The sequence below is a fragment of the Tiliqua scincoides genome, chromosome 9 (genome assembly GCF_035046505.1).
Source record: "Tiliqua scincoides isolate rTilSci1 chromosome 9, rTilSci1.hap2, whole genome shotgun sequence".
NCBI lineage: Eukaryota > Metazoa > Chordata > Lepidosauria > Squamata > Scincidae > Tiliqua > Tiliqua scincoides.
The window spans coordinates 33402559-33423013 of record NC_089829.1 but is presented as its reverse complement, the minus strand read 5'-3'; the positions used below and the strand labels follow the sequence as shown (position 1 = coordinate 33423013).

The following is a 20455-nucleotide window of genomic DNA, read 5'->3' as shown; positions in this document are numbered from 1 at the left end:
CAGTAGGAGAGGTGCTAACTGCACTTATGAGATGGGGGTGGGGGAGAGGAGGAGAGAAAAGTGCCAATTGCCAGCTCCTGTATTTGAGAAAAAAAGAGTGCAACCAGGCAGAAGTTCCACAGGCACATCCCCATCTTTGGCTGCAACCCTAACCACTTTCCTGAGAGTAAGCCCCATTGAACAAAATAGAACTTTCTTCTGAGTAGACCTGGTTAAGACTGTGCCCTTTGTCATGTAGCAATTTAATTGTATTAATTATATTAATTAAAAATGTATTATAGTAAATAAATGTAAGTAAAAAACTGGGAGTGTGCCTTGACAATTTTAGTGCCTTGACAGTGTGCTGTGAGCTGAAAAAGATTGAAAATGGCTGTTCTATAGTAACTTTCCTGGGAAATTCCAGCCAAGGTTAACCTTCCATTCCCTTTCACTGCTGCAACCTGGTTCCTTTTTGCAAATGCATTTGGCAGAAGTCATCTTTTTTTTTCAACACCAGGATGGGATCCTCCTTTCCATCAGAAATTCAATTCAGGCTGCAATTCATTTCACCATTACTTAAGATTAACACCCATGGAAAGCAATGGGTCTGCTTCTGAGTAAAAAGGGTTGCAAATATATGCAGCTGCATCACTCTGCTATGAATTGAATTGCACCCTCCCAGTTATGTGTTATGGGTTGTATGTTATATGTAGAGCTGGTTTAACACACCAGACACCTTAAAGGTGGATTTGGTTCATGGTTCTCCTGCAGTGGTTCCCAACCTTTTTCACTTGCATATCCCTTGGCAGCCCATTTCCATAAATTGTACCCCTCATATTAGCAAAATGTTTGTAATAATACAAGCCCTCATCTCCACTATATGAAAGCCCAGACTTCATGTATTTCAGTTTTCTCTTTTTATCTGTTTGAAGAACAGAAGACTCTGCCTTTGCACTGTTTTGCACCAGAAGTGTGCTGAGAAATTCCCCCTAAGTTTAACCCCCAACTTATCCGAGGGTCATAGAAAATTCCATGATTTTTGGCTCAAAACCTGCCCTCGACTTATCTGTGGGGTCAACTTATAAGGGAGTATCTACAGTAGCTTTTTTGCCTTTTACAGCAGTTTGGAGGTGCAGGGAGGCCAGCAGAAGCAGTCATGAATTTCCCAGACCCTCTTGAGAGCCATAGGCATAAAGCTCTTTTGTCCCTAGCAAAGGGATGATCATGCCATTATCCCACCCCTTAAAGGGGTAGTGACAAGTTCTCTGGTTGGGTAATCACGACACCTCCAGTTTGGAAACCTCTTGAGTCTGCTCCAAAGCAGTGGTTCTAGGCCCCACCAGCAGAGCATGACCAAATTTTTGGTGGTTTGAAACTGACAGGGCAATTAAGTTATATGCACCAACGGTTAAACAAGCTGCTGCTTGGGTGGGGAACACTGCTGCTCAATTATAGCCAAACCCCTTGGCATTTATACATCAGGCAGCAGGCTTTAGGGCAGGGATGTCAACCATAAGGCCCACAGGCCAGATGCAGCCCCTGGCAGCAGTTTCTCTTGCCTCCATTATAATTGGGCTCTAAGATCTTGAAATTATGAACATGATTTGCACATTTTCTCTCCTGCCATTTGCTGCTAACATGTTGCTACGTGAGAATAAAGCGTTTATTTCTGGCCCACATCTGCTTCATGAAGTCACTTCCTGTCCTCAGCAGGCACTGTGAATGCTATTCAGCCCACCACATGAAATGAGTTCAAAACTCCTGCTCTAAGGCCTCTGAAAAGTTTGAGAACAGCTACTCTAGTTTCATGAAGGTTGTTTCATTGCAGTAGTGTTTGCCTAAGCATGTCTGCATACTCAGTGATTGCTATAACAATTTGATACAGTATGTTAACTTCTAAGTCCAGAATCATAGGATGGCACTGAGTATTTAATCCTGGGAACAAACAAAAAAGCCCACTAATTTTCACCACTTGGATCTAGTAAAGGCCAGAAAGTTGAACTGCACACAAGCTCTCATTCACCTAAGTGAGCTGATACCAGCCCTCCAGAAGCAGAGAGAGGGTAGTACCCAGCCCTGCTGAAAACCTTTCAACTGAAGCAGTCTGATTTAAATCTGGGCCTCCTCACATGTGGTGCTCTACAGATGGTAACAAGCCTCAATACTGACACACTTCTTAAAGATTCAGACTAACATCTAAGTGGAATTTAAATTCTAAAACACTTAAGGAAAAGGAGGAAGTTACAAAGATTATCATACACCAACGGCTTTTATTTAGTTTCAGAAACCTTTCACAAGATGGTAAAAAACTTTTACACCCACTTCTAATTTCTTCTGCCATGGTTCCCATCAGTTCTAACCCAATGTGTGCAAAGCCCATTCACTTACCATGCATCTAAAGTGATAGATACAGGCTATGAAATTCTTTATTCTAGTTGTAGCAGCTTATGCAGGTGCAGCCAAATACCAAGCCTCCAGACAAATTTTACACAAACTTTACAATGTAGAATTTGAATTTAAAATATGGAACTTAAAATCTACACAAAAACTGGTAAAAATCAAGCACAAGTAGAAGGACTGGAACTTAACCCAGGTGAAAAGGACTCTTTTTCCTTTCAAGTGCCTTTATTCTGCTACAGAACAGTCAAAAAAAATGATGTAAGCTTTTTTTCTGGTTAGTTTAAATTATACACTCTGTAGGTACTATGGACCAATTTAAAAGTTACACATACAGCAACAGATGTCCATTGGGTTCGTGTGGATTGCTTATACAATCCAACTGGATTGCTGAAAACAAGTCAGGCAAAATTTGAAGAGAAAAATCCATGTGTAACTTCCCCCCTCCCCACCCCAGACACAACAACTTTTACTGATGGGCACACTGTACCCCAGGTCCATGATGGCCACTTTCGTCATCAGAACTATCATTGTAAGCTTCACGCCTCTGGCCACCGCTTGAACCCCGAGTGGTATCAAATTCTTGAAGATCTACCTCTTCTGCCTCGCTAATTATGTTGGAGACTTCTGGTCTGGCAGGCAGAAGGTCCTCAAGTTCCTGAACACAAAAGAGCATTGGAAAAAAGGTTATGTCACATGGAAAACCCCTGTACACGGTACAGGTTTCTGTTCATTAGTTGGTGGGCACAAAAGCTGTTCTCCACTCACCAAGATTCTGGTACACTTTATTGTGCATGTCTGCAATTTTTGCTCTGGCACTTATTGACAGAATGTGTTTGTGCAGACAGTTGCAAAAATATAAAAAGAGGCTTGCTAGATAGGCCCAGGTTCATGTAGTCCAGGATTCCATTTCTGAACATGAGTCCCTACTCTTTTGCACCCAAGTAATTATTCAGTGGCAAGCTACCTTGGACCTTAAAAATATAGTCATAAAAGCCACCAACAGATCAAACCTTCATGAATTTGTCTACGCCTCTTAAAGAGATCTAACCTAGTGGTCTTCACATTTTGATAGTAAATGCCATACATTAAATTACGCATTGAGCTCAGTTTCACTTTTTTTGCTGTCCTCAATATTGCCAATCATTTCTGCTTAAGGAATATATTTAATTGTTAATTTAAGCCTTCTGCAGAACTGAAGTAATAAGTTTTTTGTAGCAGTTGCAACATAAATTGTTATTCCCATTTCTTTTTAAAGCACACATGTAATTCAATGCTGCCAACATTTATTAAAGAATGAACTACCATCATCTAAACATCATAAAACAACCTTAAGATCACCTCCTTAAGATCAACATAAGTAACTTATGTTACTTATACTCAATTGGCTCATGTTTATGCTGTTCATTTAAAGGGGATGTAAAAATTTCATGCTCTTTCCTGTTGAGGAGAACAAGTGTGGAAAACAGGATCTATGTAATCACATGACACTTACTGTAAGCTTTTCTGGGCTAATCCAGTTATTTTCAGGAAACTGAACATCAAACTTGATATAAAGATCTCCTTTTTCAAAGGGATTGCGGTATTGTGGCATTCCTTCTGCCCTAACAACACGGACACAGCCTATAGTGTAGGAAAGGATGCAGACATGGTAGTTATCAAGAGGTAGTCTGTACTCCCCCCCCCTTTACACAGAGTTAAATGCAGAAGCATCAAAGCCTGAAGACAAGACTTCTGATGTTTACAGTCATCTAAATGATTCCAGACTAAGTCAGATTTTACCTGGCTCAATTACTTTTCCTGGAGGATATTTCACCACAATCTGACGTCCATCAAGGTGCTTAAACGTGAACTGAAAGCCACACAGTGCTTCAACAAGTCCTATCTTGTGTGTCATGTGCAAGTCATTCCCATCCCTCTGGAATACCTTGGGGAAAAGAAAAAAGGCTTTTAACAACACAAAAATGCCTTTCTGAAGACCTAGAGCAGTGATTTTCAACCTTTTTCATCTCATGACACACTGACAGGGTACTAAAATGATCAAGGTACACCACTGGTTTTTGACAACTGACAAGGCACAATGTATTGCCAATGGGGGGCTCACATTCCCCAATGGCCCTACTAATAAATGACCCTCTCCCAAATTTCCATGACACACCTGGGGATCATTCACGGCACACCAGTGTGCCACGGCACAGTGGTGGAAAACGACTGCCAGTCTGTGCTGACAACCACCAATCTAGATGAACTAATGTACAACATCCAACTCTGTATAAGGCAGCTTCCTTCTGATTACCACTTTTCCCAGTTACTGCAGTTTAGCTCACTTTGAAGTTTCCTAGGAATATTGGTAACTGAGACATCTGCAAGTACTTTTGCATACTTATGGTTTGTAACAGGAGAGTTGCCAGAAGAGTGCTGAAGGTACATCTCTATACTGGGATGCCAGCCTAATGAACATGTCCTCACCCTCCAACAAAACAAGGGCTTTGGCACACTCAGCCACGATGGTGCATGCTCATCTTGCTAGCAATTAGCTGATTCCCTTCTCACTCCCCTCACGCCATCTCCCACTGTTGAAATTTTATGTTTTCATTGTATTGACGAAGACTCCAACACTGCATGTGCTAGCTCAGGAGAATAAGGAGGAGGAAACTGAGAGGATGTATATTTACTAAGAAATGAGTAGGCAAGCTGCCTTATACTAAATCAGACCACTGATCTGTCAACGCAGACTGGTACCTCTCCTGGCTTTCAGAAAGGACGTTTTCCTCTGCCCTACTTGGTGATGCCAGGGATTGTACCTGGCACCTTCTACATGCAGAGCACATGCTCCACTATAGAATTATGGACCTTTCCACTAAGTTTATTTATTATAATATGACCTTCACTTGCCCCACAAAGAGAGAAAAAGAAGTGCTGCATGGTCCTTCTGATCCTCAGCAGACACTGCCCAGCCACCATTGCAAAGCCACTGTCAGATTGCTCTGCTGTTGACGGGTGGGGAGCTCCCGCCAGAGCAAACTACTTCTCTGAAAGACAGTGACAACTGCTAGACTGGAGGATGCGGAAAGGCACAGTAGTGATCTCCACTCCTGGAGATAGCATGGGATAGGCGACGGTCCTATGGAATGCTACCTGCAGGACTCTGGAGGGCATTTTAATGTCCAACAGTTTCATGAACTTGATGGGGCTTCCTTGTGAGCATACCTGCACCAGAGTGGGCTCTATGTCTTGATTACACAGCACACAACAGGTAAGGAAACTTGTTGGGAAATAGTGAAGAGAAAGATGGATAGCCAATCAGCATGCACAATAGGCGCTACCCTAGACTCCATGGAGGCAGGGGGCTGCTTTTTTTTTGTAACCTGGCATACACACAGATAGCACTATATAAACATTATCTCAGATTCATACCCAGTAGTCCCATCTCAAAGATATGCCTCTTTCCCATGTTTCTGGCTGCTCCAAAATAATGGAAGTGAGAAAAAGTCACGTCAAATGCCTTATTTGTTAAGATGTCAAGACCTGAGGCCATCCCACATAACACTTACTTTGAAGGAAGACCCACTGAATTCAGTGCAGCTTGTAAGCATGCTCAGGCTCTGCCTGCAAGTCACACCTGGATTCTGCATTTACCTATACTGTGTCTTAAATTTAAAGTAACAGCAGTCATACTTATATTGCAGTGGCTCAGGATGCAACAAGAGAGAAACATCCTGTGTGCCCTGGCCAACAGTTCAGAATTTTACTGCTACTATAAAAAGGGAAGCAATCAATCAATAAGAAATATGGAGCACGGCTCGTTTTACCTGATTGTCTGATTATTGTTTGCAATAATGCTCTTTGCTGGTTTATAGCTTGGCATTTAATTTTCACAGACTTGAATTCTATTACTGAGAAGGCCTCTCACTGCTTATTTCGGACTGGTCAAAGATAAGTTCAGTACGTTCATATCACATACACACATTTTATATGCAACATGGAGATGTCACTATATATTAAATTAAAACTGATTAAAAGCACCACAATTCCACTGAATATTTTGGTGTTTGAAATATATAATCCACCACCACTTTGCACTTCAAGGACCAAATTACCTCGTGCTCTTTTTCTTGCAGCAGAAGAACAATATCCCCAGGCTCCACTCCTGGGGCTTGATCTGCTTCTCCTGTGAAGGTGATTCTCTGCCCATGCTTCATTCCTTTGTCTACGTGGACCTCAAGGATCTTTACTTCTTTTATCACCTTCTTCCCTTCACATTTTTTACAACGATCCTTTTCATTAATTACTTCCCCTAGGAAAGAGTCACCATGTTAAGCAAAGGGAACTTTCAAGGCACAAACACCTTTGGATCTATATGAATTCAACCTAGCTGCTAAGGGTCAAGTTTCATGTTATGGGAAGCATTTGAGCTGCTGCTCCTTACGTGGCTCTACTGGGCAGACCTCAGATGCTGTGAGGCTCTTTCCAGATAATCTCACCCATCTTGCCTATTTTCTATATTTCTACATTACTGGAATGGCAGCCAAGCTACTCCTGTAATGTAAGAATCAGGCCTAAGGCTGTGCCATGTCCGAGTGTGACTGAATCAGAGGAGCTCTTTTGAGCTTACAGAAAGCAAAGCCATGCAGGTGTCATCGGCTGTCATTCTGTGTTCTCATTTCCATGAAGAATTGTCCTAGTGAGAGGAATTCACAGGGCAAAATGCGCTGCAACTCTGTTTAAGCATTCTAAGGGAACGGAGTCTGACAAACCGCATCTCTGTTTGGAAGTTGGGGTTTCCAAACATCTTACAAATGGGTCTTGAATGAGAAAGGACCCAGCCTGCAAGATATTGGGGTCTCCACCCTATTCCAAGGCTTGCAGGAGAACGGGCCGACTCACCTTCTCCATTGCAGTCGGAGCACACGGACTGCATCTGCTGAACCATCCCAGGAGCCAGCTGTCTGATCATGATGCGCACACCTCTGCCTCGGCAAGCTGTGCACTTCTGAACAGCTCCAGATTTTCCCCCTTGACTGGATTTAAAAAAATTGGGTCACATATTGTTAAGAAGAGGGCCTCCTACATCTGCCATCAGGAGTCACAAGGAACACAGCAGCCCCAGCATGTGGGGGGGGGGCCTCCAAAAAGCTGGTTGCTTCAGCAGCCACTTCCAGGGCAGGACTGTTCCTTACAAAATACCCTAGTGCAGGAAGCTAAGCAGAGTCAGGCCTGGTTAGTACTTGGATGGGAGACTGCCTGGGAATACCGGGTGCTGCAGGCTTATACCATAGTCTTTCGAGACTGACGGTTGCCAACCAGTGCAGGGGTCTCCAAACTTTTAGGCAGGAGGGCCACATCGTGTATCTGACTCAGTGCTGAGGACCGGAAAATAAATAAATAAATAATAAGAGGAGGACCAATGTGCTGAGAGTTTGACTGAATACAGTACGTAGGTGGGGATGGAAGGAGGAAGGGAGCAGAGGGCAAAATTGATTTGCACTGGAAAGGGGCAAATGGATTTTGAAAAAGCACCAAGCAACCTATAATACAAATCTCAGACTTTTTTTTATCTCAGTTTCTGCTGTTTTAATGAACATTATATATTTATATTCCAGGTCTCTCAGCATCAGTATATATACAACCCTACCCTCCCACCTCTTACATCTGCCACCAGGAACCAGAAGTGACACCACAGGTAGCCTGGGGGAGAAAACCCCACCTAGCAAGGGACTTTCAAATCCAAATTTTTAGTGCATTTCCAATACATTGTAAGCCACCTTGAGATGCTCAGTTGGCATACTGGACATGAATATTTTAAATAAATAATATGGTACTACATCAATTGTTGAAGCTAAGGAGATGAAGGAGACCCATATAAGGCACTATATGTTTTTATATAAAGTATATAAAACAGTTTTAAGGAACATCAAGGTGTGAGTGACAGTAAAAACTAAACAGTTGCATTTGTGGACAGTGGCTTGCATCTTAAGAAGTTCAAACAACAAAATTCCAAATGGATGGTAGTGTTGACGGCAGATATTGGGCAGCACCAATGTTCATATTTAAGGCTTTCTGCTCAAGTTTGATCAACTCATTTCAAGGGACAAGAAATTCATCTTTAGAATGGATTAATAGAAAAAAACTCACCCATTACATGAACTACAAAGGACATTCTTGCTAAGTTGTAGTTTGGTAGTCTTTCCATTATATAGATCTTCTAAAGAAACTCTAGGGGGAAAGAAAATGGGTTTGTTTTTTAGTTTCTGCTGCAAAGTACCCACAGAGAATGGGGGGGGGGATTTTGTTTAAAACAATGCTATTAAGTACAAAAACACAAAAGGCTATGTTCAGTAGGCAGATCTCATCCTAGGCAGTGAATGTGTGTAGTTAAAAATGTTAATATCACTGCTTTTAAACCAGCCAGGGCCACCCAAAACATCAAACAAACACCAACTGCCACTAGATGAGCAGCAAGTGGCACTTGGCTACTATCTTATTGCTACCACACAACAGCCCTGTTCCTTCAAAGATCTCACAAACACAAGACACAGTGCATGACTTCTGTTAAGACCTTCAAGCAGATGGACTGTTCTTGATGCATGTCCTTCCTGGGCTACCAGACAGTGCACTTCTGTGTTGACACTTCATTAATGGAACCCATATCCCTCACCTTCATCAGACATCTACATTAGCAGCATTTAGGTACCATGTGGGGACAAATGTTGCAAATTAGCAATACCTTATCTTCAGATACTTGCTCTTCTTTGCTTACTCTTATGGCTTTCTTGCATGTTGGGAGTCTGTTCTTACTTTAAGCATGCATACATACTTTTTAAAATATTGCTTTAATTTGATGGGTTGTTAGCTACCTTGGGGGACCATGTAATAAAAATATTTTTCTCTACTTTTCAACTAAGTTTTGGCAGCAGATGGAAAAGGAAAGAAGCAGGAGAGCATGTGGCATTCGGCTTCTTTTTTATTCTAGGACACACCTTTAATCCATACTTTCATCAAGGGACAAGCTTTTTTACTATCCTCTTTCCCCTCATTTTGTTGCTTCTTCAATCATGCAGCACAGCTGGGGCTTTCACACCTGCTGTGGATGTGCTGCAGCTATTTTAGATTTCCTCTCATGGTGCCTGGCCCTTTGGCCTTTGCATCAAAGCTTCTTTCCCAACGATCAGTAATATAGAGAAAAATACACTGGCTAAAAAAAAAAAAAAGAACTGGTGGCAGCACCACTGCTGCAACCCACCAGCTAAAGAAAAGTGCATTTCAAAGAAAAATTTTATACTTAGTAGAATTAGGCGAGCCAGCTTCTTTCGTAGGACCTTCTCCAGGGGTCTCCAAACTTTTTGGCCAGAGGGCCGCATCAAGTATCTGGCATGGTATAGAGGCCCAGAAAAAATTTTTAAATATAAAATTTATATAAATAAATTAGAGATGGAACTTAGATGAGTGAATAAATGAATGAACGGGCTCCTTCATTCAACCCCTCTGGCCCTTAGAACACCCTCCAGATGCAGCCAGAGCACAGCTCCAATCATGTTCGGCCAAGTGGGCCAGAGGCTCTCAGGGGACAAGAGGCTGGCCACGGACTGGACAGAGGCTCGCCACGGACCGCATCTGGCCCCCGGCCCAGGTTTTGGAGACCCTTGTTCTAAACTGATGCCTAGGGCAGTGTTTTTAACTTCACAGAAACATTCTTGTCAGGTTTTCGTACAACCATGAAATGGTCTAGGAACTAGAATACAACAATCTAGAGAAGACACAGCATTTAGTCAGGTTCCACTAAGGCCCTAGTTATTCACCACATTTAAAAATGAAAAACCAGAACTTCTTTCTGCTGCAAAAATTATCCAAATTTCCTTTAATTTTCATTATTTTGCATCATTTATTCTGCTTCTGCTATCTCAAAGGCAAGATATCAGATCCAATTCTTGCCACTAATAAACCCTGCTCAGCACCACGGTGACTCTTAATATCACTTCAACAAGCACATTTTCAAGGTTCTCAACCCCCATAGCGGGTGAAAAACACTTTTTAAAAGAAGACAGGATTCTCAGTTACTCAATACAGGTCCAGCCTATTTATACATGGATTTTTATACATGGATTTGACAACACAAATGGCCACTGCAAATGAGAAGGAATTTGCTGATCTCTGGAGAAGGGGAAAAATGCACCCCTTTAAAATCAATTTCAAAAACTGAACTTTAGCAATAGCCTCCTTAATGGGGGGGGGGCATCTGGCTGACAATCCATCAACACTTCTCTCTCCAGGCAACCCCTCCCTCCCCCCAGCACATGAAAGAAAGGTGATCACTTTGCACTGGTGAAGGGTGGGACTGAGTGTAGAGCCTTTGTTAGTGCCTGCAGGATGACTGATTGATGGATTGTCTTCTTAATTACTTTTATCTTACATCACAAAGGTCAGCAAGGCTGTTTTTAAATCACAGGAGAATCACAGTTTTTTAAATTGATTTCTATAGTGCATTGGAACCCAAGCGAATAATGAGTTTCAACCTGTACTTCAACTGTAACAAAAATCTGTATCTGTTTACTTCAAAGAATGAAGTCCAGATACAGCCCATGCTAAATCAAAAATCTGTGGGTGCTCCTTATTTCCCCCTTAAGGTTCATTCATACCATTCACTGCCCATTTCTCATTGCATGAGGATGCTGAACAACTTGAACTTCAGAGCCCTTAATCACCCTGACTTGGTGAGGATACAGCTTCAGGTTTTCAACAATCTACTCATTCAGCTGTTAATAAGCTGTTTGCTGATTATTTTCCTCCCCTTGAAAACTTATCCAATTACCTTAAATACAGGTGAGGTTTTAAAATACCATTCACTGATTACTTAGTGACTTGGTCTTATTATTTACCCAAGACAGATGTCTGAAGAAATAAGCACCGACAGATATAAATTGCTTGGGGTTAAGCCTACCAAGAAAGGTTAAACAGTTTGAGGTTCTTAGAATTAAAATTGTGACAGCCCAGGGCAGGTATGGAAAACTGAGCATCACTATTAAAGGGTTTGAATCTGCACAAGCTTTACATCTCCCTCATCCTGTCCTCTTAAGTTCTCCAAAATGTACTTTGCTTTTGATACCTTATTTCCTTTATCAATCAGCCTGGAATTTATGCTCAGTTCTGATCAAAGACAGAACTCCAGAACGAAAGAGACTTCAGGGTCTAAGTCCTCAGATTTCAGGAACTCTTCTTCCCCTAGGTCAGTGATTTTCAACCTTTTTCATCTCATAGCACACTGACAAGGCACTAAAATGGTTAAGGCACACCACTAGGTTTTTGACAATTGACAAGGCACACCATGCTGCCAGTGGGGCTCACATCTCCCATTGGCCCTATTAATAAATGACCTTCCCCCAAATTCCTGTGGCACACCAGTGTGCCACAGCACAGTGGTTGAAAATGGCTGCCCTAGGTGCACAGATCATTACAGTGCACTCTCTTTTACTGGGAGCAGGAGGTTGGTGTGCTTATCATTTACCCCTTCCACTCTTGTTTGCCAATCCAAGAACTAGTCCAGAATGCAATTCAAGCTGGAGTAAAACAAACTGGGAGAGGGACAGCTAGACAAGCAAGCAGAAACCATAGTAGCCATTTCAGACAATGGCCAGTATGCTTTGCTTCAAGTGCATCCACAAGAGCCACATTGCAATTCTCTGCACATGTATGGTCACACTTGCACTGAGACACTGTTCCCTCTAAGCTATGTGGTTGCACAGTTCAAAGCCTAATTACTACCAAGCTTGGAGCACAGCAATCTGGAAGTTTGGTTGTGATGCACAATGTTATTGCAGAGCATCTGGAAATGCCATCGCAATGCTGAGCAGCAACAGAAGGGATCAGTGTAGCAGCATGGACCTCTTATGGGGAACACAGCTGGGAGGGTCTATGTTCTTAGTTTAAGCCATTTCTGCCCAATGCCACATATTCACAACAAGTGTACATGTGTGGGTCAGGCAAAAATGGGTTAATTGTGCTGGCTATTTTTTAAGGAGTGACAGACAAAACTGATAACTGAATATAGGGCTCTCAAGCGACCTTGGGCATCCACAAGTGTGGGGGAAGCCATTATATAAATTTATTAAAACAAACAAGTTTCAGCCACAGATTAAAAAACTTAGCTTCAATAACCACGCTCTTTTAGCAAGGTTAGCTTCCAATTTGTTTTGAGAACAAAAGCCCACTGATAAGGAAATTACGAACTCCTAAATCTTTTCCATCGACTTACTTAAGTGGGTGCATCATATCTTCGCCTCTTCTTCTGCCATTGCGACTTCTGCTCTGGTTACCCATGAAACTGAACAATCCCCCACCAAATATGTGGGAGAAAATATCGTCCATTCCTCCGCTTCCACCACTTCCTTCTCGGAGACCCTGTTCTCCATAGCGGTCATACAATTCACGTTTCTCAGGATTGGAGAGAACTTCGTAGGCAAAGCTGATTTCCTTGAACTAACATAATAGAGAGAAGCAAACGAAGATACATGTTCAGCAACACAACCCCACAAAAAGAAAGGCAAGTTTTGTAACTGTTAAACCACCTGTTTCATGACATTGGACATGAAACATTGGACCTGTTTCATGGCATTGGACATGTACATAGCGTACATACACCTACCTAAATGCTAGTACTCCCTGGGCAATCAACTCTCCTGCATTCCTCCACCTTTAAGGGACAAGGCTCTGGGCTCAGAGTTCAAGGAGGACCCATGTTCACCTGACTCTACATAATTAATTCATGCTCACATCTTTGGGCATCTTGGTGACTCACCAGACAAGAATGTCGCTTCCTTCTTTTGGCATTTGTCATTCACAAAAATCTCTGCATTACTCACCTTCCAATCCCTCCCACAAACTGCTTGCTACTAAGGTGTTACAAAGCTCCAGCAACAGCCTTGCTGATGGCAAGATGAAAGCACTGGTTGCTGTCACAGTTGCATCCTAGTATTGCTCTAAGGCACTCCCGGAATTGCATGTGGGAGTCATCCTATTTTACCCTCAATAACTGAAACAGGCTTGGCAGATGGCAATCACAGATCTGAAACATTTCCCAATTAAAACAAGCTCTCTGCTGTGCAAGACTGGCTATCACCAATGACTAGCCTTCATCAGAATGGCTGTTTCCACTAGAATCTCTTCCAAATCTTCACAACTTAAGACTGCAATTTCTTTAGTGCACAGGCAATTTTCAGACTATATTGTGTCTACATTCTGAAGATGCACTTTCATCTGTAATATAAAACAAGATGGAAGAGGAATAGACTTACCTTGTCACCTGCATTTGGATTCTTATCAGGGTGATATTCCTTAGCAAGCTTTCGGTAAGCCTAAGTGACACACAAAAAAGGCAATATAGAAAGTTAGTAGGCTGCTGAACACAGCCTTGGTATAATTCAGTGCCTGAAGAGAACCAACCCAAAAGGAGAATTCTACTGCGCACTGACAGTGAAACCATGTGGCTTTGACCGTGTTCACAACAATTTCAAAAATGGTTCTTTTTACATTGCTTTTAATGTGCCTCTTTTGGAAAACTGGACAGTGTTTCTGAAGAGACTCTTCTGCACACAGTTGGACCTCAGTATCCACAGGGGGGTCCATTCCTGGGCTCCCCATGGATGCCTAAACCCACAGATAAGGGAATTTGTGGGTGGAGACCATCAGAGGACCTATGGACATGACCAGAAGCACCCTCTGGTGGTATCCAGAAGCGTTCTGAGAGGCCATGTGTGGCCTCTGAAAGCCTTCTGGACATGACAAGAAGTTGTGTACAAGAAGTCAGGTGAGCCTCCCCAGTGCGGGTCCAGCACACAATGCCAAATCCACATAGAGGCCCCACCTGTATTTCAATCTTTCCAACTAGGCAAATCCTTTCAGGTTTATTGCTGGTGCCATCAAAATCCCAATTAGTTCTCATCCAATCCAAATTCTGACTTTTTCCTCCCTTTATCGCAAGACTCACCCACAGTACAACTCCCAAATCCCTAAACACTAAATACAGAAGCACACAAATACTAGAGCAAAATTATGTTATTCAAAAGCAAGGCTTTGTGCATGTGAAGCACAAAACCAGCAATTTTCAACTGGTGTGCTGCAGGATTTTGGGCATAGCTCTAAGGAGCCAGTGAAGGAAAAGGACAGTTTGTTGCTAGAGACGGCTGCCCTAGAAACAGAGCCACAAAACCCGGAAGAGTCTCTGGGAAGCTGAAAGTGACATCACAAGAGAAGACCACAGAGAACAATATGCCATGAGATGAAAATGTTGAAAATCACTGCATTAAATGAAAGTGACCACAAACACGATATTCCAAGGCTACTGAAGTTTTTTCAGTCTAGTGTCAAGTTGATGCTAAATATGCCCAATCCTTCCTCCCCACCTTCAGCTACTTCATCAGCTAAACTTAAATCTCATTAAGGAAATCACAATTTCTAGTCTCCTTAAAAGGTAAGCGATAGTCACAAAATGGAAATGGGACCCACAGAGTCATGCTAACTTCAACAAGAAGTTTGTCTAAATGCAATTTTCACAATTAACAGTTAAATCATGTCCTCTTAACTATAGCAAAGTTAATCAGGGGGAACCGTCACTGAGAATCTTGGTTCTGTGATCCACTGAGAAAACCATAGCTGCTGCCAAGTTAGCTGTGTAACTTGACCAAGGCATTTAAGTACTTTCAACAGTAATGCTGTGTTATGACCATATGCAAGACCACTGAAACTGAGAGGCAACTAGGATTACATGCATTGTCAGAAACAGAGCCATATTCAGTCAGGCTGAACAGTTTCCATTACAGCTATCACTCTTTGCACGACCATCAATCGACCCCCCCACTCTTTTACAGTATATTGCTTTACAGCCCAGGCTCCTTCCTGGCTATACCTGCGCTATCCTCCGTTCTGCAGGCACAATAACTACCTCAGCAGTAGTAGGACGGACCTTGACTTAAATGTGAAACACACAGCACCCTTTTGCATTATGGCAAAGACAGGATGCACAATGAAAGATACACAATCAAGCAGCACTGCAATTAACCACCAGCCTATTTTAGATCAACAGTTTCTAATCAGGGTCCACCTTTAACCCAAAGCTACTACAAGAACCTACTGCTCTTTAGGTTTCTGTATATGCCTGTCCTTCTACAGTGACAGTATACTAATGAATACCATCTGTTGGGGAGCAACAGGGGGAGAGAACTATTGCCTTCATGGCCAGTTTGTGGGTTTCCTGAAAGCATCCAAATGGCTGTAGTGGAAAACAAGAGCCTACACTAGCCTACACTTTGGCCTGATCCAGCATGGCTCTTCTCAGATATGAGGATAGGGTTTTGCCAAATGCAGTTTTATCATGCAACAAACGCAGCTTCTGAAATTACCCTTTTGGCTCCAACATTCAACAGCAGCTTTCTCAAACTGTGGAATGTTTTGGGATGCCTTGCCATGAGCATCAAGAGATAGGTGGAAAGAAAGTGGTTGAACTGCTACTTACAGTTTTCTTAGCATAACAAGAACCTTATTTTTTTGCAAAAAGCCTATCAAGTTCAGCACCCTGTTTCTCACTGTGGCCTATACAGGTCTCTGTCTTCTCCCCAATGTAGGCAAGCAGAGCCCAATTCCTGTGTGCAGGGCAGACAGCAAGACCAGAGGGAATTCTCCAAATATTTACAGATGCAGGTCAATTTGTATCTCACCCAGAAGATTAAGTGGGCAGAGTCGTTCAACTAGTCTGTCATCCGGTACCTTAACTTTCATAAATTAAAGCCGCTTTGTTCAGAAGTGCAGCTTACACATCCCAGTTTCCCCAGTAGGTCTTCTGGTATTCTTCCGACAGGCATAGCAGACCTGCTTGCTTTAAATAGGAGATATATTTGCAACTGACACCACGAGGAGTTAATTTTGCTCCCTACTTAATTGGGGGTGGGGAAAGGCTACTGCTGAACTTCAGCAAATCTTATTGTTAACAACAACCTATGATCAAGTGACACTTCAAAAGAAAGGAGGGAAGTTGGGAACACACATCTGGAACACAGGTAGGGTTTTCTCATCCACAATAGGGATCATATTTTCCTACTGATCTTAGAATCTCTTTTTATCAACCACATGCTTCCTCAGTCACCTGCTTTCAAAATAATGAACACCCAAACAAATTATGCTATTACACGCCCAGATGGAGGGGATGTATTCCCAACTCACAAACAAGCAGGACACAGCAATTAACAAATGGAAGGCTCTGAACTCAGAGGGAATGCTGAGGAGCGGTTGGGAAAGAAGCAACTCCTGTTAGAAAAACAAGTACACATAATAAATTGCTGAAAGGTCAATGTTAAGGATAAGACTCAAGAGTTTTATCACCATAGGCCTCTCCCCCTTACACCTCTCCCCCAATCTTTTTTTTTTTTTTTTTTAAAGGATTACCTCTCTTTTCCAAATCTGGGAGAAAACCATTAGAACAAGGTCTAGAATGAAGCCTGAGCAACTGGGAACATTTAACAGGTCATGCTGGAACAAGATTTAATACAGTTGGAAGAAAAACAGAAAGGAGAAATGAAGGCTGAAGTGGGAAGATCATCTCTAGGTCACCCAAACTGTTATAAAACAAGATACAAAGGGATTTTGAAGCAGGGGAAGAATCAAAGAGAAAAGGTGGTGGTAAGGGACTAATCTTTAGCCCCATCATCATGAAGTCTAAAGCAGTGGCTCTCAAACTTTTAGCACCAGGACCTGCTTTTTAGAATTAAGATCTGTCAAGACTCACCGGAAGTGATGTCATGGCTGGAAGTGACATCATCAAGCAGGAAAATGTTTAACAATCCTAGGCTGCAATCCTCCTCACACTTACCCAGGAATAAGTCCCACGGACTATCATTGTTAAAAGCATATAACATACATCTGTTAAAAGTACAGAACTGTAACATTTCCCCAAAGGTAGTCGCATACCATAGCAGCATCAAGTCTAATATATTAAATATTGCAATAAATAGGGAACCACCTGAAATTGGCTGTCGACCCACCTATTGGGTCCCAACCAACACTGCTCTAAAGAATACAAAGTTTAGTGGGGTGGGCAAGAAGTGAGGAGAAAAAAGGTTGCTCTCCAAGTCACCCTCACAATAATAAAACTTAAGATAAAACTTAAGAGACAAAAATTTAATAAGAGAAACTGGGAAGAGAGATGGGATAGATAAGTTGTTTACTACAAAACAATTCCCAAAGATATAAGACTAGAAGGAGCAGGGAAGAGAAACTGGAGAAGGGAGAGGGGATAAAACAAGAAACTAATCACTCTGAAGGTATTTCTAAGACAAAACCAGTCTGGCAATACCTCTCTTAGGACCCAACAAAATAGGTATGAGCAGCAGCAAGTTTTTGACTTGCTGTGCACACCTGTTTTGAGCAGTACTTAATCAAGGTACTGTAGCTTTTTGTTTTAAATGGATCAATGTGACTATCAACAATGCATTTTCCCAACTACACAAGATTTCTGGAGAAGGGGAAGAGTAGAGGAAGAAAAAAAATAGATGATAATTGCCAAGTCATTCTTTGTAATCACAAAGCAACTCTTTCCAAAAGATGCAGGCTAATTAGGATAAAAGGTGATACAAGAAGGTTGGGAAACAAGGAGCTAATTTCTAGGTCAACCTTTGCCACCATCAAAACAACTTCCAAGATGCACAGAACATATAAATAATAGAGTTATGGGGGGGATAGACAAAAAGGGAAGAGGAGGAAAATGGGGAGCTAATCTCCAGGTTGCCATCAAAACAATCCCTAAGAGACACAACACAAGTAAACAAAAGAGAAGAAGAGGTGGGGTGCAGAAACAGGGGAGCTAATTTGCAGATTGCCCTTTGCCATCATCAAAACAACCCTCCCCCCAAGATACAATAGATAAGGACATCAAGAACAAGAATAAAAAGGAGATGGAAATGGAGGAGCTAATTTTCAGGTCATAAGAACATAAGAAGAGCCCTGCTGGATCAGACCAAAGGCCCATCTAGTCCACCTTCCTATATCTCACAGTGGCCCACCAGATGCCTCAGGGAGCACACAAACTGACCTGCATCCCATCACCACTCCCTTACACCTGGCATTCTAAGGCACCCTACTTCAAAACCCAGGAGGTTGTATATCACGGTGTACAACCTTGATGGACTTTTCCTCCAAAAATCTGCCCAATCCCCTTTTATAAACGGCATCTCGGCCAACGCCATCACCACATCCTGTAGCAAGGCGTTCCACAGACTAGTCACATGCCAGGTAAAGTTAAACACCCTTTTTGTCTGTTCCCACTCTCCAGATACTCAATTTTAGTGAATGTTTCTTCCCATCAAAGCAATCCTGAAGGAGATCAAGGGGATGGGGAAGCCAAAGAAAAGGAGGTTCATGGGGAGTGGGGATGGAGTAGGGGAGAACCAGAAAAAGAGGTGTGAAAGGTATGTGTGTGAGGGGGAGGGGAGAGCCAGAAAGAGGTGTGAGAGTTGTGAGAGTGGGGAGGGAGGAGAGCTGGAGAGGGTGTGTGTGTGTGTAGGCCCAGAAAGAGAGATGGGGGGGGGGAACCAGAGAGGTGTGTGTGTAAGTGGGGGGGGGAGAGGGGAGTCAGAAAGAGAGGTGGGGGGAGAGGGGAGACCCAGGAAGAGAGTTGTGTGTGTGGGTTGGAGGCAGGCCCAGAAAGTGAGGTGCATGTGTGTGGGGGGGAGTGAAGGGGGGAGAGCCAGAAAGTGAGGTACGTGTGGGGGGGGGCAGAAAGTGAGGTACATGTGTGGGGGGGGTGGAGAAGGGAGGAGAGCCAGAGAGGTGTGTGGGGGGAGGGAACCAGAGTGGTGTGGGGGGAGGAAGGAGCCAGAAAGGAATGTGGGGGGGAAGGGGGGAGAGCCAGAAGGAGAGGCGTGTGGGGAGCCAAGGAACTCCAAGTGAGCGGACAGCACGCACAGTATATCAACACACACACACTATCTGTCCATAATCAAGACGGAGAGGAGGGCAGGGGGAGTCCCGTCTGCAGGGCGGGCGGAGGCTCGGCGGCCTCTGCGGCAGCCCACCGGAGGGCCTTCCGAGTGAACACGCGACAAGCAGCCACGTTCACACGAGCACCCGCGGGCAGCCCCCCCAGGCCTCCAGAGCCAGAGGCGCCTGTCCAGCCCCCCCCCCCGGCCCGGCCCGGCCCGGCCCGGCCCTCCGGCCTCAGCCCGCCCGCCCGCCCGCCCGGACCTTCTTGAGCTCGCTGTCGGAGGCGCCCGGCGGCACCCCGAGGATGTCGTAGAGCTTGGTGTCGGCCACGCTGGCCATGGCGGAGCGGGGTGGAGCGGGCCGGCGGCCTGTGCCTTCGCCGGCGGGGAGGAAGCGGGCGAGCGAGCGAGGAAGCTGGCCGGAGAGGGAGGACGAGAGGGAGGGCCCGCGGCACGCACGCCGGCTACGTCACGCGTCACGCACACCGGAAGGAAGGGGGTCGCCTAGAGCTAGTCAAGGACAGAGTCACACTGGAGGTGCTGAGGCTGCGCTTCCGGGCTTTCTATGGTACAGTTCTCTGTGCTGTTGGGCACTTTCAGCCCAGTCCTAGGCATGTCTACTCAGAAGTAAGCCCCATTAGAGTCAATGGGGCTTACTCCCAAGTAAGTATGTGGATAGGATTGTAGCCTTGAAGCCCCTTCCTTGGCATGTCTACTCAAAAGTAAGTCCCATTAGAGTCAATGGGGCTTACCCCCAGGTAAGTGTGTGGATCGAATTGCAACTTCAGAAACCCAGCCTATGCATACCTACTCAGAAGTAAGTCCCATTATACTCAATGGGGCTTACTCCCAGGTAAGAGTGGTTAGGATTGCAGCCTTCGAACCCAGCCCTATGCATGTCTACTCAAAGTAAGTCCCATTAGAGTCAATGGGGCTTACTCCCAGGTAAGTGTGTGGATAGAATTGCAGCCTGAATGCCCAGTCCTAGGCATGTCTACTCAGAAGTAAGCCCCATTGTAGTTAAAAAATAGACATTGGGGGCTTGGGCTCTCTGTAAGCACCAGAGACTTAAATGAAAAAGGGGGGGAAGCACATTATCCTCATACCAAATAAAAAAG

The 20455-nt window shown here is 43.7% G+C and overlaps 1 protein-coding gene across 1 annotated transcript; it reads right to left on the bottom strand.

Annotated features, from left to right (window-relative positions):
• Positions 1 to 2229: 2229 nt before the first annotated feature.
• Positions 2230 to 19788, bottom strand: DNAJA2 (DnaJ heat shock protein family (Hsp40) member A2). Its single transcript, XM_066636938.1, has 9 exons — positions 19600 to 19788; positions 13665 to 13724; positions 12626 to 12849; positions 8512 to 8592; positions 7264 to 7397; positions 6477 to 6673; positions 4159 to 4303; positions 3872 to 3999; positions 2230 to 3034 (listed from the first exon to the last, which is right to left on the bottom strand). Exons 1-9 carry the CDS (start codon positions 19675 to 19677, stop codon positions 2846 to 2848), a joined length of 1236 nt encoding a protein of 411 aa, XP_066493035.1. The 5' UTR covers positions 19678 to 19788; the 3' UTR covers positions 2230 to 2845.
• Positions 19789 to 20455: the final 667 nt, after the last annotated feature.